Below are 17,967 nucleotides of genomic sequence, written 5' to 3'. Positions count from 1 at the left end.
TAAGGAAACAAGAATTGATAGCAATAAGCCTTCTTGCCTTAGTATATGAACCACGATAAGAAAAATTGAATTAAACTTTTATGGCTCACCACTTGACTATCGAAGATATCCTCTCGGCTATGAATGGCTCACGAGTATATTTCTGATTAAAATTATCACACAACAAAAAAAAAAGAAAACGCACGAATCCAACGAGCAGATAGCTAGAAAATTTTTATTTATTATCGTGCAATAAACAATCGCGCTAAAAACCATTATCGTTTTTGATATCGCCTGTAGATAGGCGATTGTTATTAGAAATACTTTGAAATTTTATAAAAGACCAAACACAACGATACTCCTATCAGAGGCATGTTGTAATTCTGTCGATCAGCAACATGCAACGTTTCGTAGTCGGTGTTTTTCTCGTAACCGTTGCCGTTATCCTGGCAACAGGACCCGCTGAAGCGGCTTCGCGTGCATTACAGCCACCTCTCTTCCGAGATGGCTATGGCCATAATGAAAATCCTAATGCTCGTGTGAATCCTCGTGCTGATGATCCTGACTATCGTTTACCCAATGCAACAACACCCACGCACTACGATATTGAGCTAACTACAAATGTCCATGTTGGTACAAAGGCATTTAGCGGTACCGTTAAAATTCATGTGACATTTGAGGAAGACACTACGTCGATTGTTCTCCATGCTCGTCAATTGACCATCACTTCGGCTACAATTCAGCAAGGCACTAATGCTGCTGAAAATCTACAACATTCCTACGAAGATGAACGTGAATTCCTTACATTGACACGTACATCAAACAATTCACCCTTTCCCAAGGATAGCCAATGGATTATAACTTTACAATACAATGGTCAATTACGTACTGACAATGGTGGTTTCTATTTGTCCACCTTTTTGGATGCTGATGGCAATGAAAGGTAAGTAATTCATGAGTGAAGAGGAGCTGCGAATTTAGTGAAAACTCAAAGTAGTTTGGATATCACACACAGAAAAAATTATTTTTTATTTCAATCATTGATCCAATTAATTTTTAATTGAAATGTCTACAATGTCTACACAGAATAGATACTACACAAAAAAAATTTTTCCAATTAAAATTTTAATTGTGTTTTAAAAAAAATTTCAATTACAAATTTTATTGATCCAACCACTTTTTTAATTGAAATAAAAATCAATTACACAAATAATTTTTTAATGGACTATCAATTAAAAAAATTAATCTATCATTTTTGTGATTGAAGACATTTCAATTAAAAAATTAATTGGTTCAATTAATTTCGTGATTAAATCAGAAAAAAATGTTGTGTGTATTAATCACCACCGTCAATTACACAATTAATTGATCCAATTAAAAATTGATTTTGATATTATTAATTTCTGTGTTTGATTTTTGTTTCAATTAAACAATTTGTTGGACCAATTAAATATTTAATTGATTTATTTTTAATTCAATTAAAATTTTAATTGGAAAATAGTTGGTGGTATTTTTTGTGTGCATGAGCTTCTCTAAAAATTGTTTATGTTACGTAATCGTAAATATCGGGAGTAAATATCTGACCGATTTTGAAAAATTATTCACCAACAAACAGTTTTAGTTCATTGTGGTTACATTTATTTCGAAAACTTGTGTTTGGAAATTGAAAAAAAAAATTTAACACATTAATTACAATTTAAAATGCGAGCTAATTGGACATGAAGATTAAGGAATTGGTATTATTATGATATTGAAAAGAAAATGTCAGATACCCATCTTACAAGCCTGACTATACATATGTTTCAGTGTTGGATAATCCACATTTCCATAGTCTCTAGTAAGATCTGGCTGGGTGAGATGATTCAATTTGGGTCTTATATGCTAATTTCTTATGGAAATTACATACGAGAATCACAAACACAGTTTGACACATAATTAAAAAATTAATTGAAATTTAAAAGGTAATCAATTAAAAAATTAATTGAATAACAAAATATTTTAGATTAAAAAATTTAAGTGAAAATTTTGTTTGATAATTATTAGCTTCATGAAATTTTGACTTAAATACAAAGAAAGTTATTTCAAAGACAATTAGAAAAACATTAATTTAAAGATCAAGTAGTTAGTTAAATAAATTAACAATAATGCAATAAATAATAGATAGCCTCAATAATAAAAAAAAATTAATAATAGTTTGCCAACCAAAATCAACTAAATTTTTAATTGATCCCATTAAAGTTCCGAAGAAATAAATAAAATTTTTAATAAAATATATTTTTTATTTCAAATTAATTTTAATTTCATTTAAAACTAATTACATCAATTGAATGTCGTGATTAAATCGAAAAGACAATTTTTCTGTGTAGCCTTAGATTCCTATAATAATCTAAACTAAGATAGGCCGAAGGTTGTGTAATAAGTATTGAGGTTGGCGATACTAATTTCCCATTTCATTCTCTCAGTAATGCAGCACAAAAAAATGGTTCTGTTTTTTGATGCAATTAATAAAATTAATTTTTTAAATGAAGTTGCTTCAACCATGAAAAGAATTATTAAAAAAAAAATAATATAAAAAAAGAAATATATATATATACTTGATTAAAAAATTAATTGATTTCTTCGGCACTTTTAATTCATTTTTAAATTTTTAATTGCAATTAAAAATCTAATAGATTTTTGTCACAAAATTCAATCAAAATTTTTTAATTAAGGCAATCGATAATTTATTTATAATCATTTAACCTTTAGACAATACATAATTTTCTTGTATTGTAACCCAGCAAAAAAAGCGTCGCCAAAAAAGTAGTTAAAATTTTATTTTTGGATCTAGAACTGGTGTAAAATTGCTGCAGAAGCGATGTATTTAACATGAGCTTGTCATAGGATGGATGTCCAAATAATTTTCTATCTATTTTCTATTTAATTAAAATGTTCACTAAAAGCGTAAAAAATGCAAGGTTTTAAGCTGAAATTAAAAAAAAAAACAACAACAGCAATGCTTAAAGAACAAAACAAAACGAATGAAAGAAGAGGAATACACTCAAAATAAACCCATCCAACTGCACTCAAATCGATGATTTGACAGTGGCAACGGAAAAGAGATATGTTTGTACGAATTTATTTTGGCATAAGCCGGCTATCATGTAAAACCTTTTTTCGGAAGGTTCAAGTGTGGTTCATTGTTGGGTTTAATGAACTGCCTGAATTTATTCTGATAATTGGTTGATAGTTTTGCTACAAGTAGAGGATGCTGATGAGGAATGTGGTAATGCCGAAACGTGCGTCCATCCAACCATCTTGCAGTCTATAGGGCTTTGCCCAAATAAATTTGACAAACATTCTTTTCCTCTGTTAGTTAAGCTACACTTGTAGTTTAGTCAATGTATGGTTTTAAGCTGAAATAAAAAAAAATTTTTGAGAAAATTTTCTATAGAAATTAAATTTTGAAAAATTTTTCTATAGAAATAAAACCTTGAAAAAAATTCCTATTGAAATAAAATTTTGAAGAAAAAAAATTTTATACAAATAGAATTTTGAGAAAATTTATTAAAAAAAAAAATTTGAAAACATTTTCAATACACAGAAAATTTTGAGAAAATGTTCTATAGAAATAAAATTTTGAAAAAATTTTCTAGAAATAAAATTTTGACAAAAATTCTATACAAACAGAATTTTGAACAAATTTTCTATAGATATAGAAATAAAATAGAAATAATATTTTGACAAAATAACTCTATAGAATTAAAATTTAGACTAAACTTTCTATAGAAAAAAAAATTTTTTTGAGAAAATTTTCTATAGAAATAACATTTTGAAAAAATTTTCTATTGAAATAAAATTTTGAAAAAAAACATCTATTCAAAAAGAATTTTGAGAAAATTTATTAAAAATAATAGAATTTTGAAAACGATTTCTATACACATAAAATTTTGAGAAAATTTTGTATAGAAATAAAATTTTGACAAGAATTCTAAACTTTCTATAGATATAGAAATAAAATTTTGACAAAATAACTTTTTTGAATTAAAATTTTGACTAAACTTTCTATAGAAAACTATTTTTTTTTTTTGAGAAAATTTTCTGTAGAAATAAAATTTTGAAAAAAAATGTTCTATTGAAATAAAATTTTGAAACAAAAAATAGATGCAAATAGAATTTTGAGAAAATTTGTTAGAAAAAAATAAAATTTTGGAAAACATTTTCTATACACATAAAATTTTGAGAAAATTTTCTATACAAATAGAGTTTTGAGAAAATTTGTTAGAAAAAAATAAAATTTTGAAAACATTTTCTATACACATAAAATTTTGAGAAAATTTTCTATACAAATAAAATTTTGAGAAAATTTTCTACGCAAATAAAATTTTGAGAAAATTTTCAATAGAAATAAAATTTTAACCAAATATCTCTATAGAAATAAAATTTTGACTAAACTTTCTATAGAAAAAAAATTGAGAAAATTTTCTATAGAAATAAAATTTTGAAAAAATTTTCTATTGAAATAAAATTTTGAAAAAAAATCTATACAAATAGAATTTTGAGAAAATTTATTAAAAAACAATAAAATTTTGAAAACATTTTCTTGAAATAAAATTTTGACAAAAATTCTATACAAATAGAATTTTGAAAAAACTTTCAATGATTTAGAAATAAAATTTTGACAAAATAACTTTATAGAATTAAAATTTTGACTAAACTTTCTATAGAAAAAAAAATTTTGGAGAAAATTTTCTATAGAAATAAAATTTTGAACAAATTTTCTATTGAAACAAATTTTGAAAAAAAAAATCTATACAAATAGAATTTTGAGAAAATTTATTAAAAAAATAAAATTTTGAAAAATTTTTTATAGAAATAAAATTTTGAGAAAATTTTCTATAGAAATAAAATTTTGACAAAATATCTCTATATAAATAAAATTTTGACTAAACTTTCTATAGAAAAAAAAATGCGAAAATTGTCTATAGAAATAAAATTTGGCAAAATATCGCTATATAAATAAAATTTTTACTAAACTTTCTATACAAAAAAAAAAAGAAGAAAAAAAATTTTGAAAACATTTTCTAAAGAAATACAATTTTGAAAAAAATTTCTATAGAAATAAAATTTTGAAAAAATTTTCAATAGAAATAATATTTTGAAAAAAAAAATCTATAGAAATAAAATTTTGAGAAAATTTTCTTACAAATAAAATTTTGCGACAATTTTCTATACAAATACAATTTTGAGAAAATTTTCTATACAAATAAAATTTCGATAATATCTATGGAAAATTTTCAATAGAAATAAAATTTTAACAAAATATCTGTATAGAATGAATATTTTGACTGAACTTTTATGGAAAAAAAAAAACTTTTTTTTTTTGAGAAAATCTATATATATATAAAATTCAATCTATGTTTGTTTGTTTGTTTGTATGTTCCGAGTTGGCTCCGAAACGGCTGAACCGATTTACTTGAAACTTTCAGAGATCTTAGGGGGCGTTCTAGTGGCGAAAATAGGGTACCTCATTTTGGGACACCTGGTCGCGAAGGGGGACCTCCCCTTTGTCGGACTTTTTGAAAATTTAACCAACGTTGACCGATTTGCTTGAAATTTTCATTGAAGGTTGGGATTGGCATCTAAAGGGTGATTTGTTAAGAGCTTGATAACTTTTTTTAAAAAAAAACGCATAAAATTTGCAAAATCTCATCGGTTCTTTATTTGAAACGTTAGATTGGTCCATGACATTTACTTTTTGAAGATAATTTCATTTAAATGTTGACCGCGGCTGCGTCTTAGGTGGTCCATTCGGAAAGTCCAATTTTGGGCAACTTTTTCGAGCATTTCGGCCGGAATAGCCCGAATTTCTTCGGAAATGTTGTCTTCCAAAGCTGGAATAGTTGCTGGCTTATTTCTGTAGACTTTAGACTTGACGTAGCCCCACAAAAAATAGTCTAAAGGCGTCAAATCGCATGATCTTGGTGGCCAACTTACCGGTCCATTTCTTGAGATGAATTGTCCTCCGAAGTTTTCCCTCAAAATGGCCATAGAATCGCGAGCTGTGTGGCATGTAGCGCCATCTTGTTGAAACCACATGTCAACCAAGTTCAGTTCTTCCATTTTTGGCAACAAAAAGTTTGTTAGCATCGAACGATAGCGATCGCCATTCACCGTAACGTTGCGTCCAACAGCATCTTTGAAAAAATACGGTCCAATGATTCCACCAGCGTACAAACCACACCAAACAGTGCATTTTTCGGGATGCATGGGCAGTTCTTGAACGGCTTCTGGTTGCTCTTCACTCCAAATGCGGCAATTTTGCTTATTTACGTAGCCATTCAACCAGAAATGAGCCTCATCGCTGAACAAAATTTGTCGATAAAAAAGCGGATTTTCTGCCAACTTTTCTAGGGCCCATTCACTGAAAATTCGACGTTGTGGCAGATCGTTCGGCTTCAGTTCTTGCACGAGCTGTATTTTATACGGTTTCACACCAAGATCTTTGCGTAAAATCTTCCATGTGGTCGAATAACACAAACCCAATTGCTGCGAACGGCGACGAATCGACATTTCACGGTCTTCAGCAACACTCTCAGAAACAGACGCAATATTCTCTTCTGTACGCACTGTACGCATTCGTGTGGTTGGTTTAATGTCCAATAAAGTAAACTGAGTGCGAAACTTGGTCACAATCGCATTAATTGTTTGCTCACTTGGTCGATTATGTAGACCATAAATCGGACGTAAAGCGCGAAACACATTTCGAACCGAACACTGATTTTGGTAATAAAATTCAATGATTTGCAAGCGTTGCTCGTTAGTAAGTCTATTCATGATGAAATGTCAAAGCATACTGAGCATCTTTCTCTGTGACACCATGTCTGAAATCCCACGTGATCTGTCAAATACTAATGCATGAAAATCCTAACCTCAAAAGAATCACCCTTTAGATAAAGATCCGCTACTTTATATTTCGATATTTGGTGGAGGAGGGGGATCTCCCCTTTGTTCTACTTTTTTTTTAGGTACAGTGAAAAAACTAAAAATTCTCTAAATTATTTGAGATTTACAGAGAACATGCGATGAGGTTATGGAATTAATATGGGGTACCTGATGATTTCATATGTGGACGGGGAGGGGGACCTCTCCCTTGCCCTACTTTTTGAAACTTGGAACAAATTTATGCGATTTGCTTGAAATTTTCATTGAATGTTGGGGTTGCCATCTACACAAAAATCCGCTACATTATTTTTTGATATTTGGTTGCCCGACTTTTTTTTTAAAGTACAGTGAAAACAAAACTAAACTCCCCCGACTGAAATTTTACGGAAAAAATGGGTGAGGTTATGAAATTTATATCAGGTTCCTGGTTTTTTAATAATAATAAAAGGGCATAGGGAGACATCCGCTTCTCTTAAGTACATGCAGAGAAACAATTAAACTTTACCGAATTACTTGAAATTTACAGAGGACTGGGGAGAGGTTACGATATTAATAGTTGATACCTGATTTTGGATATTTGGACGGAAGAGAGGCCGCCCCTTTAGGCTTATAATTTGCTTGACATTTTCTGAGACGTTTACAAAAGATACGCTACATCACTTTTCGATATTTGGTCGGGGAGGAGGTCCTCCTCTAAAACTCCAAAAACAAATTTAAGTTTTCTTGAAATTTACAAAAGCTGTGGGGGAAGGTTATGAACGAAGAGGCAACCTTCCTTGCCCCACACTTGAAGGAAAGTTTTAAGAATTTTCAGGGAAGGTTAGGGGTGCTATTCACTACGATGTTTGTCGATATTGTATCGGGGAAAGTGACGTCCCTTTAAAACAATAGAGCAAAATCTAAACATCTCCGATCTACTTGAAATTTACAGGGAACGTGGGAGGAGGTGATTAAATTTATACATGATTTTTAAATTAGTATATGATTTTTGGATATCTGGTTGGGGAAGGGGATACCTGATTTTGGATATTTGGACGGAAGAGAGGCCGCCCCTTTAGGCTTATAATTTGCTTGACATTTTCTGAGACGTTTACAAAAGATACGCTACATCACTTTTCGATATTTGGTCGGGGAGGAGGTCCTCCTCTAAAACTCCAAAAACAAATTTAAGTTTTCTTGAAATTTACAAAAGCTGTGGGGGAAGGTTATGAACGAAGAGGCAACCTTCCTTGCCCCACACTTGAAGGAAAGTTTTAAGAATTTTCAGGGAAGGTTAGGGGTGCTATTCACTACGATGTTTGTCGATATTGTATCGGGGAAAGTGACGTCCCTTTAAAACAATAGAGCAAAATCTAAACATCTCCGATCTACTTGAAATTTACAGGGAACGTGGGAGGAGGTGATTAAATTTATACATGATTTTTAAATTAGTATATGATTTTTGGATATCTGGTTGGGGAAGGGGAAAATTTGAATAAACTTTGTCGATTTACTTAGATAGAATTTATAGGGACCATTGAGTAGTTGTGAAATTAATATAGGGGTACGTCATATTCTGATATCATGTCGGAGTTGAGCGAAGGTGGGGAGAGGGTTCCCTTTTGTCCGTTCTTTTTTTTTCTTAAATTGAAAGTAGAGGGTTGTCCGTAAATGGGAACTCGGTACATAATTAAAAATAAAAATAAAAAAATTCTAAAAAAATACAATTTTGAAGAAAAATTTCCATAGAAATAATATTTTGAAGAACAAATCTATACAAATAAAATTTTGAGAACATTTTTTATAAAACTAAAATTTTGAGAAAATTTTTTATAAAACTAAAATTTTGAGAAAATTTTCTATAGAAATAAATTTTTTATGTTTAGCACGAGGGGCAACCGTGTAGACCGTGGAAAATGCATCGTGCCTCTAACAGACTTTTTGTCAAAAAAAATCAAAGCCAACTTTGTTTTATTTTTACCCGAATCAAATCCACTAAACGAAATTTTGATATTGGACAAAATCGACTTTTATTGGTGATCGAAATTGATTAAGCGAAGATTAACGAGAAAATTGAAAGTCGAAAAGTGGAATTGAAATTGGAATTGGAATGTCTTTTATACTGACATCTCGTCTAAAAGTAAAAATTTAACATATCAAAAGTTTTCCAATATTTGGGTAAAAACTCGATGTTAGTAAAAACCGAGATTCGACATTTTAAAGTTTTGACAAAATAAAAAAAACAGATTTTTTAAAATTTAGAAAAAAATGAATGCCGACTTTTTTAATCTTATTACCACCCAGCACAAAAAAAGAACATTTTCACTACGATTTTCGTGCAATTTTGCACAGAGAGTAGAATCGACATTCTACCAATGCTTGGTAAATTTGATTGAAATCGGTTCAGATTTAGATGTAGCTCCCATATATACCTTTCGTCCGATTTGGACTTATAAGGCCTCAAAAGCCAGAGTTTTGAAGTGATTTGCTTCAAATCTTGCACAAGGGGTACGTTTAATAGTATCGTTATGTGTGCCAAATTTGGTTAAAATCGGTTTAGATTTAGATATAGCTTCCATATATATTTTTCGCCCGATTTGCACTTGTATTGCCTCAAATGCCAGAGTTTTGCCGTAATTTTCTTAAAATTTTACACGAGGGGTACGTTTAATGGTATAGTTGTATGTGCCAAATTTTGGCTAAAATCGGTTGAGATTTAGATATAGCTCCCATATATATCTTTCGACGATTTGGACTTATATGGCCTCAAAAGCCATGACTTGCTCCAAATTTTGCACAAGGAGTACGTTTAACAGTGTCGGTAAGTACGCCAAATTTGTTTGAAATCGGTTCAGTTTTAGATATAGCTCCCATATATATCTTTCGTCCGATTTACACTCATATAACCACGGGGGCCAAAGTTATACTCCCATTTACGTTAAATTTTGCAGAGATAGCAGAATTAATATTCTACCTATGCATGTCAAATTTAGCCAAAATCGGTAGACTATTTCATATTTTCAATCAATTTTCAATGGGATTTTCCTCCAATCGACTGGAGAGTTTCCACAGAGAATATAGTTAATGTGATATTTAAGTGTGTCAGGTTTGATCTAATTTAGTTCAGATTTAGATAAAGCCTTCATATATTCATTTTTCCGGTTTATAAAAATATGGCCCAAAATTCCCACAAATTATGTGATGATTTCCCCATATCATAGTCATATCCTACACACAAATTTTTTTTTCTGATTTAATCACGAAATTAATTGATCCAATTAATTTTTAATTGAAATGTCTTCAATCACAGAAATGATAGTATCAATTAAAAAATTAATTGAAGGTCAATTAAAAAGTTAATTGATCCAATTAAAAAATTAATTGATACTATATTTTTGTGATTGATTTTTTTTTGCAATTAAAAAATTTGTTGTATCAATTACATTTTTAATTGAATATTTTTTAAAACTCAATTAAAATTTTAATTGGAAAATTTTTCGTGAAATTTTTTTGTGTGTACACACTATAATGTCAGAATTTCCACAGAACGCTTGAGTTTTAAATAAGGCTCCAAGTCGCCCGACTTGACCAAATAATATATCACAACTAAGATTGTGTTTCATCCCAGGGCGTTAGACGATTTCAATTTTAATTCTAGAGTTTTTGTAAAAGTACTAAAAATTGTTTCCATTAAAAGTATTTTGTATCTCGAAATGCAAACCTTTATAGTGCTCCCAGCAAATTTGAAGTAGTTGAGATGAATACACAAATGTTTGTCTACATTGTGGTGAAGGGTATAATACAGTCGGTTCCGCCCGACTTTGGACTTTTCATACTTGTTTTTTGATTAACAACGTTTCCAACTTCAATCAACTTTTTAATAGGAACTATTTTGAAGATATATTTTTTTTTTCGGTGTACCTTTTTTATAATAACCAACAAAAAAAAACGCCTACTTATTTTGATGTTTTCACTTTTTTTGTACTCTTAGATATTTGGCCACAACTCAATTTGAAAGTACCGATGCCCGTCATGCCTTCCCATGCTTTGATGAACCAGCTAAGCGAGCCACTTTCGCCATTACCATCAATCACAGTCCAACATACACGGCCATATCCAATATGCCTGTAGATACCGCAGCCTCAACGTAAGTTTCTCAAGCGATCGTTTATGCAACGGTGATTTCTAAACTGATCATCTCCTCTCTCTCTCTCAGATCTGGCCGTACTGTATTCCAGACAACTGTAAATATGCCCACCTACTTGGTGGCCTTCATTGTATCCGATTTCAAATATACCGAAGGTGTTTTGAATAGTTTACCTCAACGTATCTACTCTCGCCCCGGAACTGAGGGTGATCAAGAATGGGCTTTGATCTCGGGAATGTTGATCCTGGAACGTTTGGCTGAATACTATCGTGTGCCATTTGCTTTGCCCAAAATCGATCAGGCTGCCATACCAGATTTTGCTGCTGGTGCTATGGAGAATTGGGGTTTGGCCACCTATCGTGAGGAGTACATGTTGTACAACAAGGACACCTCAACGATTAATACACAAACCAACATTGCCAATATCATTGCCCATGAGTATGCTCATCAATGGTTTGGTAATTATGTGGCCATTAAATGGTGGACATATTTGTGGTTGAAGGAGGGTTTCGCTACTTTGTTCTCCTATAAGGCTACCGATGATGTAAGTTGCAGAGCACAAAAGATGACTCTTTTGTTTTTATTATGACGCTGATGTTGTTGTTGTTTTAGGCTTATCCTGAATGGGGTATTTGGCAACAATTCCATACCGATGACTATCAAGGAGCCTTGAATAATGATGCTGGCAATTCTCCCCGACCCATGACTCATTATGTTCAAAAACCTTCGGAAATTTCCCGTCTCTATGATACCGTATCATATGGCAAGGCTGGATCAGTTTTGAATATGTGGAACCATGCCTTAACCGATAAGGTCTTCCAACAAGGTCTTCATAATTATTTAGATGCCAAGTAAGGTTTTTGACTATATCTTTCTCCTGGGACGAGTAGAAGTTTATTTGGCTTTATGTTTTTGTTTTCTAGCCAATTTAATGCAGCTGAGGAAGGTCAACTCTTTTTGGCACTTCAAACTGCTGCCAAAGAAGAGAACTATGAAATCCCAGCCAAAATCGAAGATATGATGGGTTCCTGGACCCGTCAAGGTGGTTATCCCTTGGTTACGGTGACCCGTAACTATAACGATGGCACCTTTACCGTTAGCCAAGAGGCCTTCTATAACAATGAAAATACCAAGTCCGATAAGAGCTGGTATATTCCCTTCAATTTTGCCACTCAATCTAATCCAGATTTCCGTGATACCGAAGCTACCCATTATTTGCTCAATGTTTCCAGTACCACTGTCAGCGATCAAAAGATCAACAAAGACGATTGGCTTATCCTGAACAAACAATCCACTGGCTATTATCGCATTAATTACGATAATGAAAACTGGCATAAGATCATTGATGGCCTGATCAATCATCCCTTCAAGATCCATCCTCGTAATAGGGCCCAACTTATGCATGATGCCTACCGCTTCAGTGCCTCGAATCGTTTGGATCATTCCATACTCTTGGAAATGCTTACCTATTTGCCCAGTGAAGGTGAATATGCTCCCTGGTCCACGGCCAATGGCATTATCAATGTCTACAATCGTTACTTGAGTGGAGATGCCGATTACAAGGACTTCCAACATTTCGTTTCGCAAATTGTCACACCCATCTATGAGAAGCTCGGTATCAATGATGTTCCCGGTGAACACCATTATCAGAAATTCACCCGTAATGTGGTAATCAATATGGCCTGTTTGGCTGGCATTGAGAGTTGTCTAAAGGAGACCAATAACAAATTGAAAGATTTAGTAGAACATGGCACCCCCATTGAACCCAATGTACAGTCCCAGATCTATTGCAATGGCCTAAAACAATCGGGCGATAAGGAATTCGATTTCGTACTCAACAGACTCATGAAATCCGATGATCAAGCTCTTCGTCGCATTCTCATTTCTTCTTTGGGCTGTTCTCAAGATGAGCAACAACTCAAGAAATACTTGGCCAGCTCCATAGATATGACCAATGAATTACGTGTCCAGGAACGTTCCACCATTCTCAGTCCTGTCTACACTCGTGGTTCTGAGGGTATGACGGCCACCCTCGATTTCTTGGATGAAAATTGGCAAGCCTATGGTGCCTTAAATGGTGGTTTCGGTGGCAGCAATCCTTTGGATGATGCCATTCGAGGCATGTCCTCCTATGTGGTCAATGATGAACAAGAAACCCGTCTCTTGGCCTTGGTGGATAAAGTGAAAAACTCTGAACATGTTACCACTACTTTAGAGACTTCCGTAAAGGCCAACATTGAAGCCAACAAGGATTGGTTGAAAATCAATCGTGATCCTTTAATGTCCTGGATGACCAAATATCGTACTGGTGGTAGTGCCTCTCTTGCTGTCTCATCACTCGCCCTTACCTCCATGCTATTGTTGGTAATTTCACGTTTATTTTAGGAAAAAAACAACTTAGATTAGATCTGTAAATAGGTACATATGTATATGTATATGATTGTATGTATATGTTAATACGAATTTAGTATTTATTTTTATTTTTAATAAATTGAAATTCGATATTAAATAATTGTCAATAAAATAAAAAAAGAGTTTTTACAAACAAAGAGATAAACTATAAGACCAAAGGGAAATTAGGCAGATCGAAACTGAGAGATTGAGTTGAGAGCAGAAGCGAAAGGCATAGAGAGAGAGAAGGGCAGCTATTAAAAGAGTTGGAAATATGAGAAGAGAAGAGAAAAGCCAAGAGATCATTTGGAAATTATAAAAAGAGGAGATAAATACATTGATTTAATAAAAATCATAAGTTTTGGAGAGAAAGAAAACATGATGGATGGTATTCTTGAGATGTATATGTAGTGGATGGTATTCTTGAGATGTATATGTAGTGAAGCAATAGAAATCCAAAGGAGAGGTATGGAAAGAGAATACTATCTATTAGAAGATATCAAAATTAACAAAGACCCAAGAGAAGAGAGAAGCAACGAAATCATTTGCAACAAATTTGGAAATTATGAAAAGAAAATATTAGAAAAGGAAAGAGAGCATCGATTAAATAAAAAAAAAATAGGAAAGGAGAAAAAGAAAACATTATATAGTTTTTTTTTCAAATAGGTTTTCGAGATTAAGGAATTCTTTAAAGCAAATATTCGAAGAGAACAAAACAAACAAAGAGAAATTTAAACAAGAACAAATATATGAATGGCCTGGAAATAAAGTGAACAAAAGTGTAGTAAAACAAGTATATACAGCACTAAGTTCGGCCGGGCCGAATCTTAAATACCCACCACCATGAACCAAATGTTAGGGTTTCCTTTGAAATTTCAGGAGGGCTTGAGGACTTGAGGACACTTCCCGAAGATAAATTTAAAGATTTCACCTATGAGGACTATATCAGATTCTGGATTTATAAGAACCATTTTTGTTTGAGTTTTAGAGGAATCATTAACATCTCTTGTAAGTGTGCAAGAAAATTATAAAATAACGTCTTGATTTGAAATCTTAAATCTGTAGAAGTAAAATCTGGAAATTTTACATTGAGTTTCAAGCAATTTTCATGATCAGTGCGCCTTCTACACCCTCAAGAAGTGAAGTCGGTCTATATGGAGGCATTACCAAATGGACCGATAAAAACTTAATCCGATACTTAATCAGATAAAAACTACGGTTTCTACAAACCCAAGGAGTTAAATCGGGAGATCGTTCGTATGGGGGCTATACTAAAATATGGACCGATACTCACCGTTTTCGGCACACCTCTTTATGACCCGAAAATACCTCTAGATTTCCAATTTCAGACAAATTGGATAAAAACTTCGGACTCTAGAAGCCCAAGAAGTAAAATCGGGAAATCGGTCTATATGGGGGCTATACCAAAATATGGACCGATACTCACCATTTTTGGCATACCTCTTTATGGTCATAAAATACCTCTAGATTTCCAATTTCAGACAAATTGGATAAAAACTACGGTTTCTATAAGCCCAAGACCCCAAATCGGGAGGTCGTTTTATATGGGGACCATACCAAAACATGGACCGATACTCACAATTTTTGGCACACGTATTTGTGGTCCTACAATACCTCTAGATTTCCAATTTCAGGTAAATTGAATAAAAACCGCGGTTTCTATAAGCCCAAGAAGTAAAATCGGGAAATCGGTCTATATGGGGACCATACCAAAACATGGACCGATACTCACAATTTTTGGCACACGTATTTGTGGTCCTACAATACCTCTAGATTTCCAATTTCAGGTAAATTGAATAAAAACCGCGGTTTCTATAAGCCCAAGAAGTAAAATCGGGAAATCGGTCTATATGGGGGCTATACAAAAATATGGACCGATACTCAAAATTTTTGGCACACGTATTTGTGGTCCTACAATACCTCTAGATTTCCAATTTCAGGTAAATTGAATAAAAACTGCGGTTTCTATAAGCCCAAGAAGTAAAATCGGGAGATCGGTCTATTGGGGGCTATACCAAAATATGGACCGATACTCACAATTTTTGGCACACGTATTTGTGGTTCTACAATACCTCTAGATTTCCAATTTCAGGTAAATTGAATAAAAACTACGATTTCTATAAACCCAAGACCCCAATTCGGGAGGTCGGTTTATATGGGGACTATATCAAAACCTGGACCGATATAGCCCATCTTCGAACTTGACCTGCCTGCAGACAAAAGACGAGTTTATGCAAAATTTCAGCACGATTGCTTCATTATTGAAGACTGTAGCGTGATTACAACAGACAGACAGACAGACAGACAGACAGACGGACATCGTTATATCGTCTTAGAATTTCTCCCTGATCAAGAATATATATACTTTATATAGTCGGAAATCGATATTTCGATGTGTTACAAACGGAATGACAAACTTATTATACCCCCGTCACCATTCTATGGTGGTGGGTATAAAAATGGAACAGAAGAATTTCCAAACTCATACATCAGCACTCAATGCAGTAGCCTAGAATAAAAAATCCAAATTATTGAATCTTTCTGGTTTCAGGGATTTTCTTTCTTACAAATTAAAAACAAAGGCCAACAGAACAAAATTATCAAAAAAAAATTTTTTAAAGGCTAAAAAAAATAAATAAGAGAAGGAAAAAAAAAAACATTTATGGTAAGAAAAAGAGTAGAATAAATTATAGAAGCGTGATAAGATAGGTTAAAAAAGTTAAAGTGGCCGTCCGATTTATTTTCAGACTCACTTAGAATATTCAGTCCATTGTGAAAAGAGAACAAAGAAGAGAAGGGAAGAGAATAGAAGAGAAGAAAAGAAAAGAAAAGAGAAGGGAAGAGAAGGGAAGAGAAGAAAAGGGAAGAGAAGGGAAGAAAAGATAAGAAAAGAATAGAAAAGAAAAGAAAAGAAAAGAAAAGAAAAGAAAAGAAAAGAAAAGGGAAGGGAAGAGAAGAGAAGAGAAGAGAAGAGAAGAGAAGAGAAGAGAAGAGAAGAGAAGAGAAGAGAAGAGAAGAGAAGAGAAGAGAAGAGAAGAGAAGAGAAGAGAAGAGAAGAGAAGAGAAGAGAAGAGAAGAGAAGAGAAGAGAAGAGAAGAGAAGAGAAGAGAAGAGAAGAGAAGAGAAGAGAAGAGAAGAGAAGAGAAGAGAAGGGAAGAGAAGGGAAGAGAAGAGAAGAGAAGAGAAGAGAAGGGAAGAGAAGGGAAAGTGAAGAGAAGAGAAGAGAAGAGAAGAAAAGAAAAGAAAAGAAAAGAAAAGAAAAGAAAAGAAAAGAAAAGAAAAGAAAAGAAAAGAAAAGAAAAGAAAAGAAAAGAAAAGAGAAGAGAAGAAAATGCCTTCAATAAAATCTCCTATGTGACAAACATGTTGTATGCTTTGTATGCTCAAAAAAATCATATTTATACCCTTCACCACTACTGTGGTACAGGGTATAATAAGTTTGTGCATTTGTATGTAACGCCAAGAAGGAGTAATGATAGACCAACGTTTTAGTATACGGATCGGCTTAGAATTAAATTTTGAGTCGATTTAGCGATGTCCGTCTGTCTGTCTGTTGGTGTATTTTTGTGTGCAAAGTACAGCTCGCAGTTTTAGTCCGATTGTCCTAAAATTTCGTATAGGGTCCTGTTTCGGCTCAAAGACGATCCCTATTTTCAGATTTCGATATAGCTGCCATATATATTTTTCACCGATGTGGTAATAATTGGCGTGTATATCAACCGATCTTCCTCAAATTCCGTACATCCGAATATTTTATGAGTCTCAAAAAACTTGCAAAATATCAGACAAATCGATTCAGATTTAGATATAGCTCCCATATATAGCTTTCGCCGGATTTACATTCATTTGCCCACAGAGGCCAATTTTTTGCTCCGATTTAGTTGAAATTTTGCATAGGGAGTAGAATTAGCATTGTAACTATGCGTGCCAAATTTGGTTGAAATCGGTTCAGATTTGGATATATCTCCCACATATAGCTTTCGCTCGATTTACACTCATATGACCACAGCGGCCAATTTTTAACTCCGATTTAGTTAAAATTTTGCACAGGAAGTACAATTAGAATTGTAGCTATGCGTGCCAAATTTGGTTGACATCGGTTCAGATTTAGATATAGCTCCCATATATATGTTTTTCTGATTTCGACAAAAATGGTCAAAATACCAAAATTTTCCTTGTTAAATCGCCACTGCTTAGTCGAAAAGTTGTAAAAATGACTCTAATTTTCCTAAACTTCTAATACATATATATCGAGCGATAAATCATAAATAAACTTTTGCGAAGTTTCCTTAAAATTGCTTCAGATTTAAATGTTTCTCATATTTTTTTATTACAATTGTGTTCCACCCTAGTGCATTAGCCAACTTAAATTTTGAGTCTATATTGTAAAAAAATTTTGTAAAAGTCTATCAAATTCTGTCCAAATCGAGTGATATTTAAATGTATGCATTTGGGACAAACCTTTACTTTAGACTTTCCTTACTTGTTTTTTTAGAAAAAAAAAATTAAGGTAATTACATTCATTG

General features: G+C 32.7%; 1 protein-coding gene across 1 annotated transcript; it reads left to right on the top strand.

Annotated features, from left to right (window-relative positions):
• The first annotated feature begins 334 nt into the window (after positions 1 to 334).
• LOC142240421 (aminopeptidase N) lies at positions 335 to 13,561 on the top strand. The gene is made up of 5 exons (XM_075312159.1): positions 335 to 922; positions 10,874 to 11,029; positions 11,099 to 11,573; positions 11,642 to 11,880; positions 11,953 to 13,561. Exons 1-5 carry the CDS (start codon positions 378 to 380, stop codon positions 13,412 to 13,414), a joined length of 2,877 nt encoding a protein of 958 aa, XP_075168274.1. The 5' UTR covers positions 335 to 377; the 3' UTR covers positions 13,415 to 13,561.
• The last annotated feature ends 4,406 nt before the right edge of the window (positions 13,562 to 17,967 follow it).

This window comes from Haematobia irritans, chromosome 1, assembly GCF_050003625.1.
Source record: "Haematobia irritans isolate KBUSLIRL chromosome 1, ASM5000362v1, whole genome shotgun sequence".
Lineage (NCBI taxonomy): Eukaryota > Metazoa > Arthropoda > Insecta > Diptera > Muscidae > Haematobia > Haematobia irritans.
This window is presented reverse-complemented; position numbering and strand designations above follow the sequence as displayed.